The 25676-nt window shown below is 40.2% G+C and overlaps 1 protein-coding gene across 1 annotated transcript; it reads left to right on the top strand.

The window, feature by feature from the left end:
- LOC115826627 (mucin-2-like) lies at positions 1–24418 on the top strand. The gene is given in 35 exon segments (XM_030790506.1): positions 1–10; positions 885–1146; positions 1724–1844; positions 2279–2369; positions 2530–2627; positions 2745–2958; positions 3179–3301; positions 3718–3835; positions 4099–4237; positions 4424–4528; positions 4692–4758; positions 5250–5384; positions 6134–6298; positions 6869–6963; positions 7230–7356; positions 7709–7970; positions 8590–8686; positions 8890–9041; positions 9191–9329; positions 9964–10071; positions 10600–10779; positions 10931–11170; positions 11413–11569; positions 12001–12129; positions 12419–12477; positions 13591–13740; positions 13939–15519; positions 17101–18754; positions 18786–18869; positions 19007–19236; positions 19474–19657; positions 19843–19964; positions 23246–23374; positions 23784–23941; positions 24238–24418. Coding segments are annotated over 35 exon segments (7866 nt in total).
- Positions 24419–25676: the final 1258 nt, after the last annotated feature.

Below are 25676 nucleotides of genomic sequence, written 5' to 3'. Positions count from 1 at the left end.
ATGGCAACAAGTGAGAACTCAAATGCCACAGATAACAAATATTGGGGGGGGGGGGGCATCACCAAATGGTTAAATGTGTAATGGGCAAATCTGTGGGTATCACATCATTTCCAGTGTCATTGCATTGATGCTATGATGGAGGAGAAAAACGACAGGTATGTAGACATTTCTAAGTATGAAAAATGATACGTGTAGGTTTTTTTTGTTTTTTTTTCATACAGAAAGTCAAACATCCATCAACTGCAACCCTTTCCTGCTTCAGCTACGTACTCCACCCCTTTATCTCCCTGACCACTGACTGTATATAAAGCCAGAGCAGGGTGTGAACCGAACACTGAGAAAGAGTCTACACACGACTCCCACATTCAGCATCAGCCTGGTCACCATGGGGACCAATGACATGACACTTTTATGGATGCTGAATTTGGCCGTATTTCTAATTGGACTGCCATCATCACAAACAGGTTTGTATTTTTTGTGTTTTAGTGGTAATGGAGCTAGACTGTAACATTTTATTTGATTAAGGGAACATGTTATATTGAGTGGCTGAGATCCAGCAGAGTATTTAAGAAAAAGAATAATATGGTACTTAAGACACAATCTTGAGAGTTCCGAGAGTTCTCTGTGTTTGAACTTGAATTTAGTGAGATATCCCATATTATTTTTGCCAACATGTCTTTCTCTTTTCTCTGTATCCTTCAGTTACTTTCTGGTCACCATTGTATGAGAATCAACTATCACTGGATGCAGGTAAACATCTAAGGCATTTACAAATGAACACTGATTTAGTCTTACACTCTAATATTAGCAGTAAACAATGCATTGTGCATGTCATATAATATTATAATCATTTAATAATGTTATTTAACACATTGCATCTCTAGCTTCACCCCAAGCACATAATGGTCAGATCTGCAGTACATGGGGAAACTTCCACTTTAAGACGTTTGATGGAGATTACTTCCAGCATCCATCCACCTGTAACTACGTGCTTACACGGCTCTGTGATTCCAGCCATGAAGAATTTGTAGTCCACATGCAGAGGAGCTATGTGGATGGTGTCCCTAAGATCGACACCGTCACCATGAGCTTGATGGGAACCATCATCATACTCCACAATGGCTCCATTACAGTGGACAACACTAAGTGAGTGTTCTGATGCTGTAGAGAAAATTGTGATTGGATGAAAAGTTGTGGCCAGTGGCCCCATTATAAAAAAACATAGACAGCCTTTAGTTTCAGTGGTATTGAAGTGATCTAAGGACATATTCACGAACTTTTCTCCATAATAGCCATGCTTGTCCAGATATGTAGATAAAGTGATTGAAGTTTTTGTTTGAGGTATTTAGGGGGTATTTAGAATTTGCTGATTGATAAAGGGTTGGGTTTTCTTCCTGTGTGGGTCTTAAGACCCTGGCTAAAGATGAATGTGCAGCATGCAGCACCTCAGAAGTGGCAAATAAAGGGTGTTGGTGCTGTCGGCTTTATTGCTTCATATCAGGTGTCTCAAATCATTTTAACAAGTCGAAATTCACTGTGTCTGTCCCATCTACACATGAATTGTAATGTCATGGTCAGTCCTCATTTGAAAAACAGCCAGAGATATGAGGATATAACAGAAACAGGTATAGACTGAATACACCAGGTAGACACTGAATATGTCATCTTATATTAGCAATAAAAATGGGATTTAAACCGGTTCATGTCTGTCCTTTGCGCACAGAGTGACTCTGCCTTACAGCCAAAACGGAATTCGAATTGTGGACAGTTTTTCTTACATCAAGATATCAGACAAACAGGGATCAGGGCCGGTGATCTTCTGGAATCAGGATGACGCTCTCTTGGTAAGACAACTTGAGCCCTCCTATTAAAACCATGATTACACCATAAGCAGCACTTCCATCAGACCTGACTCAAAGACATGATCAGTACATAAAAAGGCTTATAATGGAAAACGGTTCTGAGCATTGAAAAAAAAAACCCTCAGACACCTCCAATACCTGCGCGGAAATACTACGCATGACCTCCATTGCACAAGCAGAAAGACATCCCTGTTTGTTACTTAGTACATAACTATATAATAAAATGAGCACAAGTCACAAGAACGGCTGAAATGCTTAAAAATATGGTACCACAAACTAGCAGTCACGTCATGGGCATGTCCGATAACTTTCTAAGGATAATCTCTAATTGATAAACCGTTCAGTATATTTACTATGTTGTCAATATAATTAATAACAGATAAATTTTATGTTTCTGTAACAACTGTGGTCCATAGATTGAGCTTCCCACAAAGTTCAAAAACCAGACGTGCGGTTTGTGTGGCGACTTCAACGGCATCTCAGTTTACAATGAGTTCATTGAAAATGGTAAACAATCACAATCTCTCTCTCAGTCTCTCTATCTCTCTCTCTCTCTCTAAGAGAAAGAGAGAATATTTTATGTGGGTTGTGAACGACTGTAGACACAGAAATATTACCAACCTTGATGAGTTGTGTGCAGATTTTGACTTGCATGTGTTCCCTTAAGGGGAGAGACTTAAACCTGCCGAGTACGCCTACAAGCATAAGCTGTCTGAGAACTGTGAGAGCTTGGAGCTGGAGACTCACACAGAATGTCAAAATCAGGTAGGAACCACCACGGGGCCATACCTAGCCTACCTCACTGCAACCCTCCACAGCCACTACTTAACACTACTTCTACAGTGCAGCCATATCTACAAACCCTGTCTGCTCCTTTCACAGACTCGGGAGTGTGAGGCGCTGTTTGCGAGGTCAGCGTTCAGTAATTGTGAGGATCTGGTGCCTGTGGAGCTGTTTGTTGAGGCGTGTCTGAGAGACAAGTGTCAGTGCAACGGGAGCCAGGAGGCATGTCTGTGTAACACGGTGACTGAGTTCTCCCGCCAGTGTGTGCATGCATATGGCACCCCACAGACATGGAGGTCGGAGTCTTTCTGCAGTACGTATCTTTGGGCGGGAGATGACTTTGTTGCTTGGCTGTATTATCATCTGAAGCCCTCATTCAAAAAGTCTGCCATGGATCCATATCTTCTTTTGTAAATCTTTTCTAAACCTGCCACTGTCAAACGAAATTAACATTCAAAACATAACAGTACAAGGTTGTTTTTGCACTGTACTAAATAGTTATTTGCTGTTTTATGTGGTTTTTTGTGGGACAGAGAAGCAATGCCCAATGAACAAGGAGTATGCTGAGTGTGGGATGCCGTGTGAGGATACGTGTTCCAACCCAGACCCAAAAGTGTGTGAAGAGCATTGCACTGATGGCTGTTTCTGTCCCCATGGTAACCATTCATTGTCTTATAAATAAGGAGGAAATGTTATTAGCAAATGACGCAAAAAAAAAGAAAAAGAGAAAAAGCAAGGGTTTTTCCAGCAGGATGTATCCTGGAGAATTCCACCACATAATCTAGCAATCACTTCCTCCATTGTTTAATATTACTTAAATAACTGCTTCCTCCATTGTTTTATAATATTATTACCTCCTTTGTTAAACATTACTTAAAATAATTACTTCCTCTATTGCTGTTTCTAAGGGCACCTTTTCAAGTGCTCAACCAAGTTTAATTTTAGATTAAAGTCACAAGCTTGGTGGTTTTGCTGATAGTTTAAATGAGTCAAACACATTATACACAGTTATATGAAAATGATTGTTTATTATCATGTACTCAAATACTCTTAATGGTCCCTGTCTTCATAGGTACTGTGTTTGACGACATCAAACAGACTGGATGTATTCCAGTGGACGAGTGTCCATGTGTCCACAATAACAAAACCTATCAGGCCGGAGAGTCTTTTACAGCTAACTGCCAAAAATGGTAAAGACCTCAGAATCATCTGACAGTTTTTAACAAAACACAATCTGTAAAAGTATCACTTAAAGCACCATCTCAGACTTCACACACGCACACACACACACACACACACACATATACACACACACGCACACACACGAACACACATACACACACATACACACACACACACACACACACACACACATACACACCCACACACACACACAGTCATACAAACGTGTGGTTGCTACTTTTTAATGAATCCAATCTGTATTGTTTGTCAGTGTGTGTCAAGGAGCACGCTGGAGCTGCACAGCTTTGGTTTGCCCTGGAATCTGCTCTGTTGTGGGCGGAGCTCATTTCACCACTTTTGATGGCAAAGAATACACCTTCCATGGAGACTGCACCTATGTCTTTGCTCAGGTCAGTCTCCTTAGAACTCCCATTAAAATAATTTTTCAAAATGGAAAACTATTCGTGATTTGACAGTGCAAAAATGGATCTCACAACAGCAGAGAATGCGTCAGAAACAGAACAACCTGCTATCTCTCTTCTTTATGGGAATTGTTTTTGTGTAACGGTGTCATACCTTCTGCCCTATTTTTACAGGATGCAGACACTGGTGCAAGAGTAGAGGGAGAGATTGGGAAATGTGGACAAACTGCCACCAAAACATGTCTTAAAACTGTGAAAATGACTGTGAACCAAAACACGGTAAATGTCACTATTTAATTTCTCCCTGTTTTTAAAAAAAAATCTTTCAAAGAGTATTTAAACAATGTGACACTCCTGTGTGTGTGTGTGTGGGGGGGGGGGGGGTTGGCTTATTAAATAGTTTTAATCTTTGTATTTTTCACCTTTTATCTGTTGTGCACAGATTAAGGTCTCTGACACCGGGATTGTGGAGGTTAATGGCTCACCCATAAAAATTCCGTTTCTTCGAGGTAGGCGAAGGACTGTTGACTTGTCATCTGTGTAGATCATAAACCTAGGCACTGTAGAAACGAACTGACTGATCACTCTGATCAATCAATAAATCCTTTTCCAGTAAAAACACATCCAGACTATGATTTAAGCATCTAATTCACAAAGAGAGCAGTGTAGATCCACAAGACATGCATGCTGAAGGGCACAATTTATTCCTTTTAAGCATTAGTCAAGGCCAGCAACGTTCCAAAATAGCACCACATGAACGTGGCACAAGATGATGAAAATCTTGTATTTTTGAGAATTCATCTCTCATTGTATCATATGCAACTGGTAGACAAGCATCTGTGGATCTGTTTAAACGCAGCTGGTCTGGTCTTAAGTCAGTGTTTAACTTCTCACCTCTTGTCTGTTGGCCTCTTATGAGCACAGTCCTATATGGCAGAGGGTTTTGTGTGTTTTAGTTCTGCTCCTCACAAAACTCCTCTTGATTTTACTGTCCTCACAGATTACGTCACCATCTTCAAACCCTCCACGTTCTTCATAGTAGTCAACACCCCGAGTCTCCGTCTGGAGGTCCAGCTGGATCCGATCATGCAGGTGTACATAGTGGCCAGTCACAAGAGCAAAGGCCAGCTGAGCGGTGCGTTACACCCATAATGCCTAGACAAACGTTGTCTGTCACAGGTCTGTCTTGATTTAGGACTGAAAGCTTACAGTGACATGGAGAGCCTCCAGAGCCGAAATTCATTAAGTTGTCATTAACAAAAATATATTTTTGATTTTATGTCACTTTAATGGCAAACATACATGAACCACAGACTATATGGGTCAGAAACAATCTAGAAAAACCTAGAAGAATTTAATGTTGAAATTTGTGCAAGGTTGCCAACAGGTGGCACCAAAGACTGTTTTAAAAGTTATAGCTGCATGAATAGAGGCAGATGAGTCACATTACCCTGTCAGCGATGTCAAATGGTGAAAGTGTTGAGAACAAAATAAGGCCATGATTCATGCGATATAGTTTTATTTTCGGGGCCCCCTTAAGACTGGGCCCAGGTGTGTCTGTATCCCTTGCACTCTATAGTGCTGGCCCTGGGTGCTGGTGCTAGAATACTGTTTCTACTTTTATGAACATGCAGAGAGAGTGCAGAATGATGCAGTAATAATACACTGATTGTGCTGAAATATTTTTGGGTTTTTTGTTTGGTTGATTGGTTGGTTGGTTTATGTTTGTTCTACTACTTTGCCATTTACTGGGTACTGATTGTGCTGAAATATTTTTGGGTTTTTTGTTTGGTTGATTGGTTGGTTGGTTTATGTTTGTTCTACTACTTTGCCATTTACTGGGTACTGATAGTGATGTGTAACTAACTCACGAATCCATTCCAGGTCTGTGTGGCAACTTTAACGATGCTGAAGTGGACGACTTTAAAACAGAGTCGGGCATAACCGAGGGCACGGCTGTGACTTTTGCCAACGCGTGGAAAACCTTAGACACCTGTTCTAATGTGGTACAAACACAGCTGGATCCCTGCAGTTTGAACATTGAGAACGGTACGCTACAGATCTACTCACGTGCTCTCTTACTTTTCACGATACGCCACTGGACATTTAGCTGTGGTAATCCGATGTCACATCCGATGCTTGTTTGTGATAAGATAAGATAAGAAAAGAAAAGATAAGATAAGAACTTCATGCATCTGCAGCATGAGCAGGTGGAGATGGAGAGAGGTGCGAATAAATGAAAACAAACAATAAACACGCACCATATAATAAATACCATGCAGCGTACTCTATACACAAAATACAGCCCAATGCACACCATAGCCAGTAGGGAGCAGTGTTTTACTGGAGCGGTGCAGCTTGGTCACTGTGGCGTGGTGTGGGGTAGGGTGGTCAGCATTACTGACGTTCGCCCTTAAATTGGTCACCCACCGTTCTTCCACCACTTTTCCCCAGCCAGTCCAAACAGAGCCCAATGACAGAGCTAGCTTTCCTGATGAGTTAGCCCCGCCTCTGTGAATCCCTTGTTCTGATGCCCCCCTCCTCCAGCAAACAGCGGCTAAAAATATCACCCCCGCCTTTCCAGACTGGTAGAATGTGTGCTTTTATTTTGTTTTCTAGGGGCATATGCCAAGGAATCTTGTTCAGTGCTAACAAAGAAAAATGGGCCTTTTTCACCATGTCACACTGCAGTCAGCCCAGCAGAATATGAAAAGGTAATACTTAACATTTATGTACATAAAAAATACAACAGACATAATCAGTATTGTATATAATTATCTTATTTCAGTGCTAAACTTTCATTTTGAATTGTCCAGTAGAGTGGATAACTGTGGAAGAAATGTCACTGTGTAGGATGTGTTGGGGGCTTTTCATTTTCTTTTTACATTTGTCTCAGGAAAGCCTATACACAGTTGTGCAGGTCTAAACAGTGTAAAATCTGCATAGCTGTTTTCATGTTGTATATTCTTCTGCTCCCCAGAGATGTGTGTATGACACCTGTAACTGTGAGAACCGTGACAAGTGCCTGTGTGCAGCTCTGTCCAGTTACGTCCAGGCCTGCGCTGCTAAAGGTGTGCTGCTTGAGAACTGGAGAAACTCCATCTGTGGTAAGATCCCATTCACAACACAGAGACCTCACTGCTAAAACACATGGAATATATATATATATAACATTTCCGTTTTTCACAGAAAAGAAATTCAGTAAATAAACTCCTGAACTGGTTTGCTGTCGCAACAATTTTTCAACACTTAAGTGTTCTGATAAATTAAGCAATTCAGTAGCACAAATTTTGAAATCACCAAAAAGTGCAGATATTTAATAACACCTTTACAAAATGTTAATGGGGAGATTAGAGCATTAAACTTATGACAAGTAAAGCATTAATGAGCAAGTTCTTGTTTTCATTTTTTCTTTTTGTTTGTTTGTGTGTGTGTGTGTGTGTGTGTGTGTGTTTTCAGATGCATCTAGCAAGTGTCCCAATAACATGGTGTATTCCTACAACATGATCAGCTGTAACCGGACATGTCAGTCTCTAAGTATGAAAGACTACACCTGCCAGGTGCAGCACCTGCCTGTGGATGGCTGTGGCTGTGAACCAGGAACTTATCTCAACCATGAGGATAAATGTGTGACTGCCCCAGAGTGTCCCTGTTACTATGACTACAACAACAACTACGTGCAGGCAAACAATCATCTCTCAAGACCCGATGGAGCCAAATGGTAAGAACACTCTATGAAATGAATCCATGTGTGTGTGTTTGTTTTGTTGTTGTTGTTGTCCTCCTTGATGGTGCAACTTAATACACTTTGAGATTAGCTTTGCTTATTTTGACCTTTCTTTTGGCTGAAAGAAATTATTGCATTGATTTACATGAGACCTGAATAAATGGTTCTCTGTTGACACATTTTTAACTGATGGCAGTCACTTGAAATGGCTTTCCCAATAAACTCTACAAGACTGTGAGCTAGTTGTGTCCCAAAAGGTTACTATTCTTCTGTCCAACTCTAAACTTCTCTCTCTCTCTCTCCCTCACCTCTTTCTCTCTCTCTCAAGCATATGTCGTAATGGAAATCTGCATTGCAGTGGAGGACAGCCTGAAAGTCAGTATAAAAACCATTTTTAATGTCACTCCACTGATGTTTGTACTTTGTATATGTTGTTTCTTTTACTTGTTTGCACGTGCCTTTGCTCTTAAAGAAGGTGTAAACTCCTGTATTTGCATAACTAGATCATCATGGTAACATTCTCTCACATTATGAATAAAATATTTCCAAGATGTATGGAACACTCACTGATCGATTTTGTGTGTGTGTGTGTGTGTGTGTGTGTAGTCTGCAGTCCTCCCATGGTTTATATCAACTGCTCAAACTCAGGACCTGGAGGCAAAGGCATAGAGTGCCAGAGGAGCTGCCAGACCATGAACATAACTGACTGTGTAAGTCATACATGTAATGTTGGCCAGGAGGGATGTTGGAAGGATGGATGGATGGATGGATGGATAGATGGACGGATGGATGGAATTTTGTTTTTTTTGGAGCAACTGTGGATAAATACAAAGGTGTTCCAGATAAACCTTCTGTAAAACTTGTTGAGAACTAACATTCATTAAACATGTTTGCTTTTGACTTTGTGCTGCAGGACAATTTGGAGTGTGTCTCTGGGTGTGCGTGTCCAGATGGCCTGCTCTCTAATGGGAAAGGAGGGTGTGTGGAAGAGGAGTTCTGTCCCTGCGTCCATAACGGAAACTTATACAACCATGGACACGTTGCGACAGTGGACTGCAACACCTGGTGAGTACTCTATCTGTTACACAATTTAAACTGAGAGCATGAAGTAGACTGGTTTTCTGCATCCTCGCTGATTGAACAGCAGGGCACAGTTAATGTTATTACTAAACGTTTTACTAAAATTGCTTAATTTTTTCTGTTGATTCTGCTAGTACTTGCAGAAACAGGAAATGGGAATGCACAGCTTATGAGTGTCCAGAAACATGTACCATTTACGGTGATGGCCATTATATCACTTTTGATGGACAGAGATACTTTTTCAATGGAGACTGTGAATACACCCTCTCACAGGTATGTCTGTATGAGGTGTTTTCCAACAAACACAGAGTCGTTATTTGATTCCATTGTCATTGTTTTTTACTGCCTAGCCAATGCAGTGCAGGAATGTGTTAGGCAAAGCCAATGAAAGACGGTACATTTACATATTGTTTTTGACCCTTAATTCCTTTCTGCACTTTTAATATATAACCGGGCTGGTCTGATTTAAAATTGTCTTTTCTACAAAGACCACACCAAAATATCTGCATACACAGAAGCTGCCTCAATGCCTGTTAGACAATATGAAAGATTGTGTAAAAACTTATGACTCGATAAACATCATGATCTTATATTTACTGTTGATCCTACATCCTCATCCTGCTTCGTAACAAATCACTAAAATCCCTGTATTTGTTGCATGCCAAGGAGAGTTTACTATTTTGCAAAAAGGCTAAAGCATGAAATGAAACATCACGCTTCTTTGTCTAAGAATTTCTACGCAACAGAAACTTGATAGGTTTCCTTGAACTTAATTTTCCTGCACCGCCTGCAGGAACTATTTCCTCATTTATATGTGGGTCTTGCTGTGAGTGCTCAGCAAAAAGATATAGAGATATCTAAATATACAGATATATGTAAATACATTAAACCCAATAAATTCCCTTAGGATTTCTGCAATGGAAGCATGGACGGCTCTTTCCGCATCATCACGGAGAACATTCCCTGCGGAACGACTGGTACTACCTGTTCCAAGGCCATTAAGCTGTTCCTTGGGGTGAGGATACCTTTCCAGTCTAGTCACTCACAAAAAGAAACATCATAGTTGTCCCAGACCAAGTGATTAAATACATTCATATTTGCTTAAATGGATATACTGTCTATGAGATAATATGGTACTTGATTCACATTTGTTCAGCCAAGCTGTAGTTCATTAATTAGTTTAACGCAATCACTGATTTTCATCATTTATGCTGTGGCATTGTCATTTTGTCTTATCTTCCAAGCTCAGAACCATCTCAAATAATCACAGTCCAGGTCTGCAGTAATATACGGTTTGTTGGATAGATAGAGAGATAGATAGAGAGATAGAGAGATAGATAGAGAGATAGATAGAGAAAGAGATAGATAGATAGATAGATAGATAGATAGATAGATAGATAGATAGATAGATAGATAGATAGATAGATAGATAGATAGATAGATAGATAGATTTATTGACTGACTGATTGTCTGGTTGTTATACACATTCCTTTATTAAGGGTTGTATTTATAAACTTGTGATGTATTCTCTTTTGATACTCAGGGAGAAGAGATCGTTTTATCAGATGAAGACATCAAAGTATTCAAGCGTGAAAACAGTGAAAAGATTCCCTACAAGGTCCATGTTCTTGGCATATATCTGGTGATTGAGTCAGAAAACGGGCTGATTCTCATGTGGGACAAGAAGACAAGCCTGAGGGTCAAACTTGCATCCACATTCAAGGTAGGAGGAAAATCTGCTAACAAAAAAAGATGTGTCAAGGGGAGTATTTTTTAAAAGTTTGTTCATAATTATAAATGGACTCAGAGCTTTTGAACAATGTTCACTGAGGTATTATTAGATCAGCTGTCCTTTTAACTTGGATTTATTTCAGAACAAATTGTGTGGACTGTGTGGCAACTATGATGGGAATGCAAGAAATGACTTTGTCACACGAAGTGGGGAGTGTGTGGTGGACACACTGGATTTTGGGAACAGTTGGAGCACCTCCGCCAGTTGCCCCAAAGCCATCAGCCTGGGCGACCCCTGCAGCTCTAGACCTCACAGGCATTCCTGGGCCACCAGACAGTGCAGCATCCTCAAGAGCTCAGTGTTCAGCACCTGCCACAAATTGGTGTGTGCCAATCAGCACATGTGTCATCTTTATGCTCTGACTCAGTAAACTCCTCCCTGTCTTGTTAGACTTTCACCTTTGCTTATATTTAGAGCTAAACATTCATCCATTACATGCATGGGTGCTTTACCCATACAAGGGTATAAAAAGGGTGTACATGCACCTGTATATTCCTACACAGCGTCAAATGAAGTTGACCGTGTGTCAAATGGAGTACACCACATCATCTCTATCTCCAACAGGTGGACCATGGACCATATTACGATGCCTGTGTTAGAGACACATGTGCGTGTGACACGGGTGGAGACTGTGAATGTTTCTGCTCTGCTGTAGCTGCCTACGCTGCAGCCTGCAGTGATAAGGGAGTCTGTATTTCTTGGAGAACCCCTAAGATCTGCCGTAAGTCTTAAGCTGGAAGCTCCACACAACTTTCTTGCTTATAAAATTACTTTGGCTGGTACTTTACAGGTTATTAACAAATATGAGCCCATTATAGTTATTCTGAAGATCTAAGACTAGAAGATCTGATTGACTCTGAAGATCAGGCTGAAATTTCAGAAGTTTTCATTTTGCTCCATAGTTTCTGTCATTGCATAGCCATAGACTGGAAAATTAAGGACTTTAAGTGAACTACTCAAATGACGACTCATTTGCTGATGTCAAAAGAGATCATTAAAAATCCCTTTAAGGAAGGTGTTGCCAAGTTGTTTTTGGGCACTGGGCACCTACGGAGAAGCAGCCTTACTACAGAGCATCATTACATGGCCGTAGTACATTTTTGTTAAGTGATGTTTGTGTGTTAAAGTACTGTTGTAATTATTTTTGGACAGCTCTGTTCTGTGACTACTATAATCCACCCGGTGAATGCGAATGGCACTACAAAGCCTGTGGACCTAAATGCTTAAAAACCTGTGCAAACCCCACCGGACAATGCAACAGTCTGATCCCACATGTGGAAGGTAAGCACTGCAAATGCTAAACATCTCTTTGCTTCATTCTGAAATTATTTTGGGCTGCTCACATTTTCTGAAAGAGAATTTAAGTGGTCAAACCACGTGTGGTTATTACTCAGAAAGTTTAGTAGTTTACATGGAACGTCTTTCAAAGAATTATGGAATAAAACAATGCTTCTGCATTTTGTTATGAAATCCAGGGGAAAAAATTGCTTGTGGCAAAGGTTTCTCACAACTTTTTTTGCTCATTAATCCTTCTCTGTGGGTGTATTTGCCCGTATTTGTATCTTTGTAGGATGCTTTCCGGTGTGCCCTCCTGAAAAGCCTTATCTAGATGAGAGGAATTTAACGTGTGTTGAAGGTCAGCATTACTCAATATATGGATTACCCTATTCTGATTTTAATAAAATCAGAATATTACCGATTTTAATAAAATCAGAATATTACCATAAATATTACCACATGCAAGGTATAATTTTTAATTCATACATATTCTGATATTTTTCACACTGCAAGCATGTCCATTTAATTAGAATCTATTTGTAACACTTAAGGTTTAAATCAAACAGCTCATGTTAATATTTACCACTATAAAACAGGATGTATATGTCCACTTTTACAATGTGGACAAGCAGCATAAAAAGGTAAAAAAGTATTTAAACCTATGTTAAATTGATTTATGCATTAATTGCTGTAGTTAGCTAAACACTGCCAAGTGACCAACTTCAAAAAAAAAAAAAAAAAAAAAGACAACATCAGAATATAACAACCCTTGTGATTTACTCTGTTAAAGTGATTTAACTCAGTGTACATCGAGTTAAAGAGCCACAAATTAATCATATGCTCATCAATAAAATACTTTCAGCCTGTCCCACACCACCACCTACAACAACCCCAACAACTACAACGACGCCGACGACAACAACCACTACAACAACCACAACCACCACCACTACTACAACCACAGAATCTCCTACCACAACTACTACATCAACAACATCCACTGTTAGCCCGACAACAACAGAGACACCAACCACAACAACCATCCCCACTACGACAACAACAACAGAAACCCCAACCACAACAACCACTACCACTACTACAACTACTGAAACCCCAACACCAACAACACCAACAACAACAGGAAGCACAACAACCATATCTCCGAATCCATGCACGTACAAGTGTATATGGTCAGAGTGGGTTAGCAACACCTATCCTAATGCCACTAATGGAGGAGATTTTGAGCGTATTACAGATCTAGTGGAGTCTGGGCAAATTCCTTGCGGGAACCCTGTAAACATTCAATGCAGGAGGAAAGACAATAAGGAACCATACAGCGAGACAGGTCAAAATGTTGAGTGCGATGTGTCCGTTGGTCTGGTTTGTAACAATCAAGATCAAACGATTGTACCACAGTGTTTCAATTATGAAATACAGGTTCTATGCTGTGAGAATACGTGCATCACCACCACTACAACCACAGAATCTCCTACCACAACTACTACGGAGACTCCAACCACAACAACAACCATCACCACTACGACAACAACAACAGAAACCCCAACCCCAACCACAGAATCTCCTACCACAACCACTACATCAACAACATCCACTGTAAGCCCAACCACAACATCTCCTACCACAACCACTACATCAACAACATCCACTGTAAGCCCAACCACAACATCTCCTACCACAACCACAACAACCACTACTACTACTACAACTACTGAAACCCCAACTACAACACCAACAACACCAACAACAACAGGAAGCACAACAACCATATCTCCGAATCCATGCACGTACAAGTGTACATGGTCAGAGTGGGTTAGCAACACCTATCCTAATGCCACTAATGGAGGAGATTTTGAGCGTATTACAGATCTAGTGGAGTCTGGGCAAATTCCTTGCGGGAACCCTGTAAACATTCAATGCAGGAGGAAAGACAATAAGGAACCATACAACGAGACGGGTCAAAATGTTGAGTGCGATGTGTCCGTTGGTCTGGTTTGTAACAATCAAGATCAAACGATTGTACCACAGTGTTTCAATTATGAAATACAGGTTCTATGCTGTGAGAATACGTGCATCACCACCACTACAACCACAGAATCTCCTACCACAACTACTACGGAGACACCAACCACAACAACAACCATCACCACTACGACAACAACAACAGAAACCCCAACCCCAACCACAGAATCTCCTACCTCAACCACTACATCAACAACATCAACTGTAAGCCCAACAACAACAGAGACGCCAGCGCCAACCACAACAACAGGAAGCACAACCCCAATCACAACAACCACCAGCACTACAACAACAACAACGACCACTACTACATCAACAACATCAACTGTAAGCCCAACAACAACAGAGACACCAACCACAACAACTACCACCACCACTACGAAAACAACAGAAACTCCAACAACACCACCACCAACCACAACAACAACAGGAAGCACAACCCCAATAACAACCACAACCACCACCACCACTACGACCACTACGACAACAGAAACTCCAACCACACCTACAACATCAACTGTAAGCCCAACAACAACAGAGACACCAACCACAACAACTACCACCACCACTACAACAACAACAGAAACTCCAACCACAACCACTACACCTACAACATCGACTGTAAGCCCAACAACAACAGAGACACCAATCACAACAACAACCATCACCACTACGACAACAACAACAGAAACCCCAACCACAACCACAGAATCTCCTACCACAACCACTACATCAGCAACATCCACTGTAAGCCCAACCACAACATCTCCTACCACAACTACTACATCAACAACATCCACTGTAAGCCCAACCACAACATCTCCTACCACAACCACAACAACCACTACCACTACTACAACTACTGAAACCCCAACACCAACAACACCAACAACAACAGGAAGCACAACAACCATATCTCCGAATCCATGCACGTACAAGTGTATATGGTCAGAGTGGGTTAGCAACACCTATCCTAATGCCACTAATGGAGGAGATTTTGAGCGTATTACAGATCTAGTGGAGTCTGGGCAAATTCCTTGCGGGAACCCTGTAAACATTCAATGCAGGAGGAAAGACAATAAGGAACCATACAACGAGACAGGTCAAAATGTTGAGTGCGATGTGTCCGTTGGTCTGGTTTGTAAGAATCAAGATCAAACGATTGTACCACAGTGTTTCAATTATGAAATACAGGTTCTATGCTGTGAGAATACGTGCATCACCACCACTACAACCACAGAATCTCCTACCACAACTACTACGGAGACACCAACCACAACAACAACCATCACCACTACGACAACAACAACAGAAACCCCAACCCCAACCACAACATCTCCTACCACAACCACTACATCAACAACATCCACTGTAAGCCCAACCACAACATCTCCTACCACAACCACAACAACCACTACCACTACTACAACTACTGAAACCCCAACTACAACACCAACAACAACAGGAAGCACAACAACCATATCTCCGAATCCATGCACGTACAAGTGTATATGGTCAGAGTGGGTTAGCAACACCTATCCTAATGCCACTACTGGAGGAGATTTTGAGCGTATTACAGATCTAGTGGAGTCTGGGCAAATTCCTTGCGGGAACCCTGTAAACATTCAATGCAGGAGGAAAGACAATAAGGAACCATACAACGAGACAGGTCAAAATGTTGAGTGCGATGTGTCCGTTGGTCTGGTTTGTAAGAATCAAGATCAAACGATTGTACCACAGTGTTTCAATTATGAAATACAGGTTCTATGCTGTGAGAATACGTGCATCACCACCACTACAACCACAGAATCTCCTACCACAACTACTACGGAGACTCCAACCACAACAACAACCATCACCACTACGACAACAACAACAGAAACCCCAACCACAACCACAGAATCTCCTACCACAACCACTACATCAACAACATCCACCGTAAGCCCAACCACAACATCTCCTACCACAACCACTACATCAACAACATCCACTGTAAGCCCAACCACAACATCTCCTACCACAACCACAACAACCACTACCACTACTACAACTACTGAAACCCCAACAACAACACCAACAACACCAACAACAACAGGAAGCACAACAACCATATCTCCGAATCCATGCACGTACAAGTGTACATGGTCAGAGTGGGTTAGCAACACCTATCCTAATGCCACTAATGGAGGAGATTTTGAGCGTATTACAGATCTAGTGGAGTCTGGGCAAATTCCTTGCGGGAACCCTGTAAACATTCAATGCAGGAGGAAAGACAATAAGGAACCATACAACGAGACGGGTCAAAATGTTGAGTGCGATGTGTCCGTTGGTCTGGTTTGTAAGAATCAAGATCAAACGATTGTACCACAGTGTTTCAATTATGAAATACAGGTTCTATGCTGTGAGAATACGTGTATCACCACCACTACAACCACAGAATCTCCTACCACAACTACTACGGAGACTCCAACCACAACAACAACCATCACCACTACGACGACAACAACAGAAACCCCAACCACAACCACAGAATCTCCTACCACAACCACTACATCAACAACATCCACTGTAAGCCCAACCACAACATCTCCTACCACAACCACTACATCAACAACATCCACTGTAAGCCCAACCACAACATCTCCTACCACAACCACAACAACCACTACCACTACTACAACTACTGAAACACCAACTACAACACCAACAACAACAGGAAGCACAACAACCATATCTCCGAATCCATGCACGTACAAGTGTACATGGTCAGAGTGGGTTAGCAACACCTATCCTAATGCCACTAATGGAGGAGATTTTGAGCGTATTACAGATCTAGTGGAGTCTGGGCAAATTCCTTGCGGGAACCCTGTAAACATTCAATGCAGGAGGAAAGACAATAAGGAACCATACAACGAGACAGGTCAAAATGTTGAGTGCGATGTGTCCGTTGGTCTGGTTTGTAAGAATCAAGATCAAACGATTGTACCACAGTGTTTCAATTATGAAATACAGGTTCTATGCTGTGAGAATACGTGCATCACCACCACTACAACCACAGAATCTCCTACCACAACTACTACGGAGACACCAACCACAACAACAACCATCACCACTACGACAACAACAACAGGAACCCCAACCCCAACCACAGAATCTCCTACCTCAACCACTACATCAACAACATCAACTGTAAGCCCAACAACAACAGAGACACCACCACCAACCACAACAACAGGAAGCACAACCCCAATCACAACAACCACCAGCACTACAACAACAACAACGACCACTACTACATCAACAACATCAACTGTAAGCCCAACAACAACAGAGACACCAACCACAACAACTACCACCACCACTACGACAACAACAGAAACTCCCACAACACCACCACCAACCACAACAACAACAGGAAGCACAACCCCAATCACAACCACAACCACCACCACCACTACGACCACTACGACAACAGAAACTCCAACCACACCAACAACATCAACTGTAAGCCCAACAACAACAGAGACACCAACCACAACAACTACCACCACCACTACGACAACAACAGAAACTCCAACCACAACCACTACATCAACAACATCAACTGTAAGCCCAACAACAACAGAGACACCAACCACAATAACTACAACCACCACCACAACTACAGAAACACCAACAACAACAGAGACACCAACCACAACAACAACAACCACCACCACTACATCTACAGAAACCCCAACTACACCAACAACAACAACATCAACAGGAAGCACAACCCCAATAACAACAACCACCAGCACTACAACAACAACAACAACAACAACAACCAGTACTACATCAACAACATCAACTGTAAGCCCAACAACAACAGAGACACCAACCACAACAACAACCACCAACACCACTATGACAACAACAGAAACTTCAACCACAACCACTACATCAACAACATCCACTGTAAGCCCAACAACAACAGAGACACCAACCACAACAACCACTACCACCACTACAACTACCGAAACCCCAACTACTCCACCAACAACAACAACAACAACCACAACCACTACCACCACCACTACATCTACAGAAACCCCAACTACACCAACCACAACAACAACAACAGGAAGCACAACCCCAATCACAACCACCACCACCACTACAACCACTACCACAACAACAGAAACTCCAACCACACCTACAACATCAACTGTAAGTCCAACAACAACAGAGACACCAACCACAACAACAACCACCACCACTACAACGACAACAGAAACTCCAACTACAACCACTACATCAACAACATCCACTGTAAGCCCAACAACAACAGAGACACCAACCACAACAACCACTACCACTACTACAGCTACCGAAACCCCAACTACACCACCACCAACAACAACAACCATCACCACTACGACAACAACAGAGACTCCGACTACAACCACGGAATCTCCTACCACAACTACTCCCTGTCAACCCCATCCGACCCACAAGGTAACATTATCACTTCAAACAAATTTCACCAACAATCAGATTTGTAAATGAACTTCATTCATTTATGCAACAATTTCATCATTCCGGTTGTGTTTATATTCACCAGATACCTTGTCCGCAAGCAGAGAAGCCCATTTGTACAAACAGATTTCCACCAGTGGAAGTATACGATGAAAAAAATTGCTGTTATAAGTATGAGTGTCAATGTAAGTTGAAACATCCCATTGAAAATATACAAAACTGCTTTCAGAACTTATACTGCTGGAATACTGATTGTTTTGAATTTTCATAGGGGTATATTTCGATGATGATTTTTTTTTTCTTTTTTCTTTGAATAATTTAGGCAAGTGCTATGGATATGGAGACCCACATTATGCGACATTTGATGGACTCTATTATACTTTCCTGAGAGACTGTACCTACGTGTTGGTTCAAGAAATCATTCCAAAGTACAACTTCAGTGTTCACATCAGGAACTACTATTGTGCTGATCAAGTTTCTTGTCCACAGTTTTTGACTGTATATTATAAGTCTCACGTAGTCAAACTATCTTATGAAGAGAAGAAAAATAGGGTAAGTATCTTCATGTTTTGTTTTCATTTTCAATTGCATGCCAATGAGAATTCTGCATGTAAGCCATACTCACACTGGGCCCCAGGTTTGTTTGTTCATGTTTTCTTGTGTCACTCAATGAAATGCGTGTGCAAAGAATTGCAAAGTCATTATTGTTTTTTCCCATAGTTGATAATTGACATTTTTCAGACACTGAACCACTATATACCACTGTGTTCATTCACTTGTTTTTAATAGGTATACATAAATGGTGTGTTGATGACCCCTACCATCTCAAATGATGACTTCACCATCACAACTTCCAGCATTTGGACTTTCATGAACATCCCAGAAATCGGAGCTGAGGTGGCATTCAGAAAGATGCAGTTTTCTGTGGTCTTGCCGTACTCTCTATTCCATGGGAATACAGAGGGACACTGTGGTAAGTCTAGAAAAGAGATCATTAGTGGTCCATCAAACAGTGACTTCCTGGGTATCAGATGATTGTAAAAACAAAGGATATAGATGCACCCGTTGCACCCGTCCATTAAGTCAGCTTATTTTTTTTAGGGTTTTTTTTTTCTGTTTTTGTTTTTAAGCTTCTTTGCTCTTAATTTTTTTCATCAGGTGTCTGTGACAACAGTACAGAAAAGGAGTGCAGACTTCGCAGTGGAGAAATCCGTCCTTGTCCCAATGCAGCAAAGAACTGGACAGTTTATGACCCAGAATGTCTGACACCTACCTCAACAGTAACACCCCCTACCACTATTACTGCTACTCCCTGCCATCCAGACACTGTTGAAATATGCAAAATCATAAAGAGCAGGTGAGGCAGAGAACTATGCATATGTCATTCATTACTCAGTGATGAAAGTGCACACTTTAACAGTTATACTGAAAATAAGCAACAGTTATACTGACTTCTGTCAAAAGGAATCTCAAATTTCTAATATGAATCCATTGTCCACATCCCTCTTACATACAGACTTGTCTCTCGACACTTTTAGTATAGTGTCAGTCACCAAGTTTTGGTCATTTTATCCCATACAAAATGTTTGTGTGTGGAGCAGATCCTTAGCTGAAGCATAGATACACAGATACACAATCAAATTCATGTGTTTATTTTCTGATGTGTTATACTTAATTCTTGCTTCATTTTTTCTCTACTTAAATTATTCTTTCTTACAATAATACATTTTCTGCATTAGTTATACTCTTAGGCTGATTAATCAAATTAGCCTAAATTTACTTGTAAGCTTTACTGAATTATCTTCACTGTGTCCTTTCTTGACTGCAGGGTCTTTGAACCGTGCCACGAGTTAATATCACCTGATGCTATATATGAATCCTGTGAATTTGATGTGTCCCGTACATGCAAAGGTGAAGTAGGCTGTTCTAGTTTAGAGACGTATGCAGCACTGTGTACATCAGAGTCCATTTGTGTTGAATGGAGAAATTCAACAAAGGGGCTTTGTGGTAAGCATGTACTGTCTTTTGAGCAATTTACTTGACTACACTATTAATTTCATTTAGTGCCATCAGTTGTTGTTACTGGACTCTTATTTAATATCTGCCTTTATTAAACAGATGTTAAATGTCCAGAGGGCAAAGTGTACAAGGAATGTGGGCGTAAAGTGGAACAGACCTGCAATGAAAGGTAACAGAAACGTGTGAAAAACTATCAAAACCAATCCAGAATTCATTTTCCTTTAAATGGCACTTTTTAGTGGAAAATGTAAACAAATATGGGCAAAATCTATAAAGATTAATGCTACAGTGGGATGAAGTACAACTTGAACATTGGTTCAATTTAAAATAATGTGATGTCTGAAAAATTATTTGCTCAGCGTGTATTCATGGCGTGTCACTGTTTGAAACTGAAACTAAAACTAAAACTAAAACTGTTTGATTAATCCTAAACGGTGTTGCACTGGGCTTTTTTAAATAGATACAATGAAAATTTGGCCATTGACGAAGAAGAGAAGATCGAAGGATGTTTTTGCCCTGAAGGAACAATGCTCCAAGACCCTTACACACAGAAATGTGTATCAACCTGTGAGTTCTTATTTTATGTAAAGAATCAGTAGCTTACAAAGATTTGAAACACTTTTTAAATTAACAATGAAGTGCCCCATGACATTAAAGCATAATGTTTAATCAGGTCTACTCAATACTACCGTTAACACTACAACTATTACAAATAATAATAATAATAATAATAATAATAATAATAATAATAATAAATATATAATCATTTTTCAAAACATTTTTCCATTATTTTCACCCATTAGGTTGCACTAATGATATGGGCATACGTGTAGAGGTAAGACACTAAAACCAGTGCATATTGATTGTCCTTGTGTTTTGATTAACTCCAATGTGTCTCATAAATATGAGTGTGTTTGTTTGTTTGTTTTGGACAGCCCAATACAACGTGGAGGGAAGGCTGTAATGTGTGCGAGTGCAGAAATAGCTCTATGTTTAAAGTATGTACCCCAGTCTCCTGTCCTACCATACAAGCTTGTGAAGAGGGACAAAAGATTGTGACAGAGGACTGTTGTCCCAAGTGTGGTGAGTCAGTGTGATATTCAGAATCCATACAAATAACAAAACAATATATGAATGGATGGATGGATGGATGGATGGATGGATGCATGAATGAATTCATTAATGCAGGAATAACCACAGCAATGGATAAATGAATAAAGGGCATTAAAATTAAAGATCCATCCCAGAACTGAACCAATAGCACATGTCATTCTATAGATAGAGCAAGATATGTGAGACAGATTTCTCTCTCAGTTGGTTATATTCCAGATAATATTGTAGGGCAAATCATCTATCTCAAATATCAATCCAAATACCCTTTGAGCATGTGACATGTTTTAAAGATGAATAGATCGTTTCTTCTTCCACCTTACTGACTGTTGACTTGTGAAGTAGTTTATACATTAATCACCACTGTCATCATTAATCATTCATCCAAATATAAAACAAAAAAAGACACGGTATTAAAAGAGCACTTACAAAAAAATCATTTTCTAAAGTTAATACAACTGTCTCTTTTTCATGTCTCCCATCTCTCAAGTGTGTGATGAGAGTCTCTGCAGAAATATCAGCGATTTCACATGCCAACCCGGCTTTCAACTTTCTGTACACAAACTTGAGGGGGATTGCTGTCAAACCTATAACTGCAGTGAGTCCCTGATTTACCTTCCATTTCCAAATTCCACCTTTACCCATTTATTCCCTTACAGTATACATTTAAAATCAGTTCCCACAAAATTTTATGTTCTGGTAAAACTGTGTTCTGTGTCTTTTGGCCTTGGCTTGTCTAACCTTATGTACCTGTCAGATGTTTAATGATTTTATCACTTTCTCCTCTGTCAGCGCCAAAGCATGTGTGCGTGCACAATGGTGTCGAATATGAAGTGAGTTTTTATGACTTCTTGTTACTCAGTACAGAGAGAGAACATTACTGTGTCAATTCAAAGTTATACGGTTGACTGACTTTAGTCTCAAAACGGATGTAGAAAAGGTCAAATTACCCGATGTTTTTCATACATAATGGGGTTTGTTGACCTTGTTTGATTCTCTTGCTCTCTGTAGCCTGGAAGGACTGTTCCCGGTGACTTATGTGAGACGTGCATTTGTAGCCTGACTGAGAAGACAGAGAGTGGACTGCATAAAGTTACTTGCAAACAAGAATCCTGTCACGAAACTTGCAACGAGGTATTGTACATTTTGAATATGTTATGTGTTTTGTGCTTTTTGTCAATTTTGCATCAGAATCAGCACATACATCCTGTTTTTTGTTCAGGGCTACACATACATGGAAGTATCTGGAGAGTGTTGTGGAGAATGTGTGCAGACAAGCTGTGTGTTCAAATTAAACAATGTCACACACATACTTGAGGTGAGCTGTGTCATAAGAAACTGTCCTATTTCTTTACATCATACCACTTATTTATGAGAAATAGAATAAGTTCATCACTCTTTTTTGATTTTGTGTTTTCTATGACATCTTTAGGTTGACCAGACCTGGTCGCCCCCAGACGATAACTGCACAAAATACAACTGCACTAAAGATGACGATACCTTTATTGTGACTGAGATCATTCCCTCCTGTCCAGATATTGACCTTGAAAACTGCCAAAATGTGAGTAGTCCCTAAGAACACTTTCTTCATCTCCAAATCTTGTGCCAAACACACAGATCTTGATGTGTGGCAGTCTATCATGAATTAAAAAAGGACTGCTATTGTTTGGCTAAGGCATTTATCATGCAACAACCTATGGTGAATGGTGTTGCCCTGTTGCTGAGAGACAAAAACACAGGAGTCAGTGTGTGTTGTCTGTGGGTTGGAAACTGTTCTTCTTTGGGATATCAAAGCTCAAATTGGAACTCAAAGAATTTGTGACACGAGACAATATAACTGTTTGTTGTTTCTAACAACCAAAAAAAAACCAAACAAAAAAAAAACAACAGCAGTATCTCGAGCTGTCTGCTGTCTTTATTGTTGTCATTATAAAAACACAAAATTCAAAATCTGTCTCTCACCTCAACAGGGGATAGTGACAACGGATAAAGATGGGTGTTGTAAAGCATGCAAAGTTTCAACTTGTGCTGCTGACAAGACAACAAGCTACCTACGGGTCAATGACTGCAACTCCACAAGAGAAGTGGAGATAGCCTCATGCACAGGATACTGTGACACCTACTCCATGTAAGAATCTTTGCTGCTGTAGACTTAAGATGTCAAAACTATTTAATTACTGATAGACATAGCCACACACTAACCTTACCACACCCTATAGAGAACACTCTTTCCAGAGAGCCACACGATATTTCTGAGGAGTCCAAAGACCTTCATGTTTGTAGAAGGCTTTAGAGCAAAGGTCTGCATGCAGTTCATCTCTTTATGAGGAAGGTTTCTCTGCTCATAGTCTAGGATATTTCAGTAAGATGGAGCTGATACTGTAAACGGATTTCCTTCCTCTAATCCACTGTGTCCCTCTGAAGGTACTCCATGGAGGCTAATAGAGTGATGCATAAATGCTCCTGCTGTCGTGAGCTCAGGACCAGTAAGAAGCAGGTGGAGATGACGTGCGCTAACGGGACAACGATTAATCACAGCTACGACTACATAGAAGAGTGTGACTGTCATGTCACAGAGTGCGAAGACTTCAAACATGTTGGCTAAAAATTGCTTCCCGCTCAGTTTCTGCTCAAGCGCTTATTCAGCCTTTCCCCTAACTGTATCTCAACTAGTTCAGAATCAAGTCTGGAGCGCTGTTTACATTTTTAAGAATAAACGCATCTAGTAATCAGATTGTAATACAGGAAACAATGTGATTAAGTATTTTTCTTAGTTGACAGATGGTGACTGTTACTCTATGATCAAACTGTTTTTCATAATCTAACATTTTTTCCTCTTCATGCCTTTATGCTACCCATATGATTACTGTTTACATATAGTCACTTTTCAGTGAAATGTAATTGCTTTGAAAATCATTGAACTAAAAGAACAAATTAAACATTATTTCAGCAAGAGCATAAATATAGTGTTTTTACGTTTTTAAAACTTCATCTGACCCAGTGGAAAGAAAAACTGAAAATAATCTTAAAGGACTCCGTGTATTATTGCTCATCTTCATGGGTTTTTTTCCCTTTGCTGACAATTACCTCCATATTTTAAGAACACAGACCTCATTCAAAAAGTGGATGTTTAGTATAAAAGATACATCTATTTACTGCAGTTACATGTCTGTGTGACTTCTGTTTTTTAGTGACATGTTTACATTGTCTCTACATTCACTAAATGGAGTGGCACCAAGACAAATGTAGATGTCAGTGAAAGATCAAATTGTATAATTCCATTCTAAGGTAAAGCTACTTGATAAATAAAAAACAGTTGAAACATAAGTCATTTAAAAATCCCAAAAAGATATTCACAGAAGACAACAGTCCTTTGATGCTATCTACAGACAAAAAATCATTTTTTTAATGTTGCTGTATGTGTCAATGGAATTGACAAGTTCTATTTAAGGGTTCACTGGGAATATTAGGCTGAATACTAATGTGACCTTGAAGTTACCTCCAGAGGAACATTTAGCTTTTCTTTCAGGGTTTTCCCAATCAGGATTTTCCCTCTCATGTAAATCATAAAATGATGGAAATGTGGTTTCAAGAATATCTGCTGTTTATTCATAACATTTGACTATAAAAAAAACCAAGAGAGACTCTGCAAAACAGCTCCTTGTGGCCTTTTCATCAGTTATAATCTATCCCATGATCCTGCTTATTATATCCTTTGGAGTGATACTACCAAAACTTGGAAGGTGCTTTGTCTGTAACGAAACATATTGGGTCAGTTATTATTAAAAGAGATATTTAAAATGTTTTAACTTAATGGGACAGAATTCTTGGGCACACTGAATAGAATTTCCTGGTATGTAGGC

Source organism: Chanos chanos, chromosome 13 (genome assembly GCF_902362185.1).
Source record: "Chanos chanos chromosome 13, fChaCha1.1, whole genome shotgun sequence".
NCBI lineage: Eukaryota > Metazoa > Chordata > Actinopteri > Gonorynchiformes > Chanidae > Chanos > Chanos chanos.
This window is presented reverse-complemented; position numbering and strand designations above follow the sequence as displayed.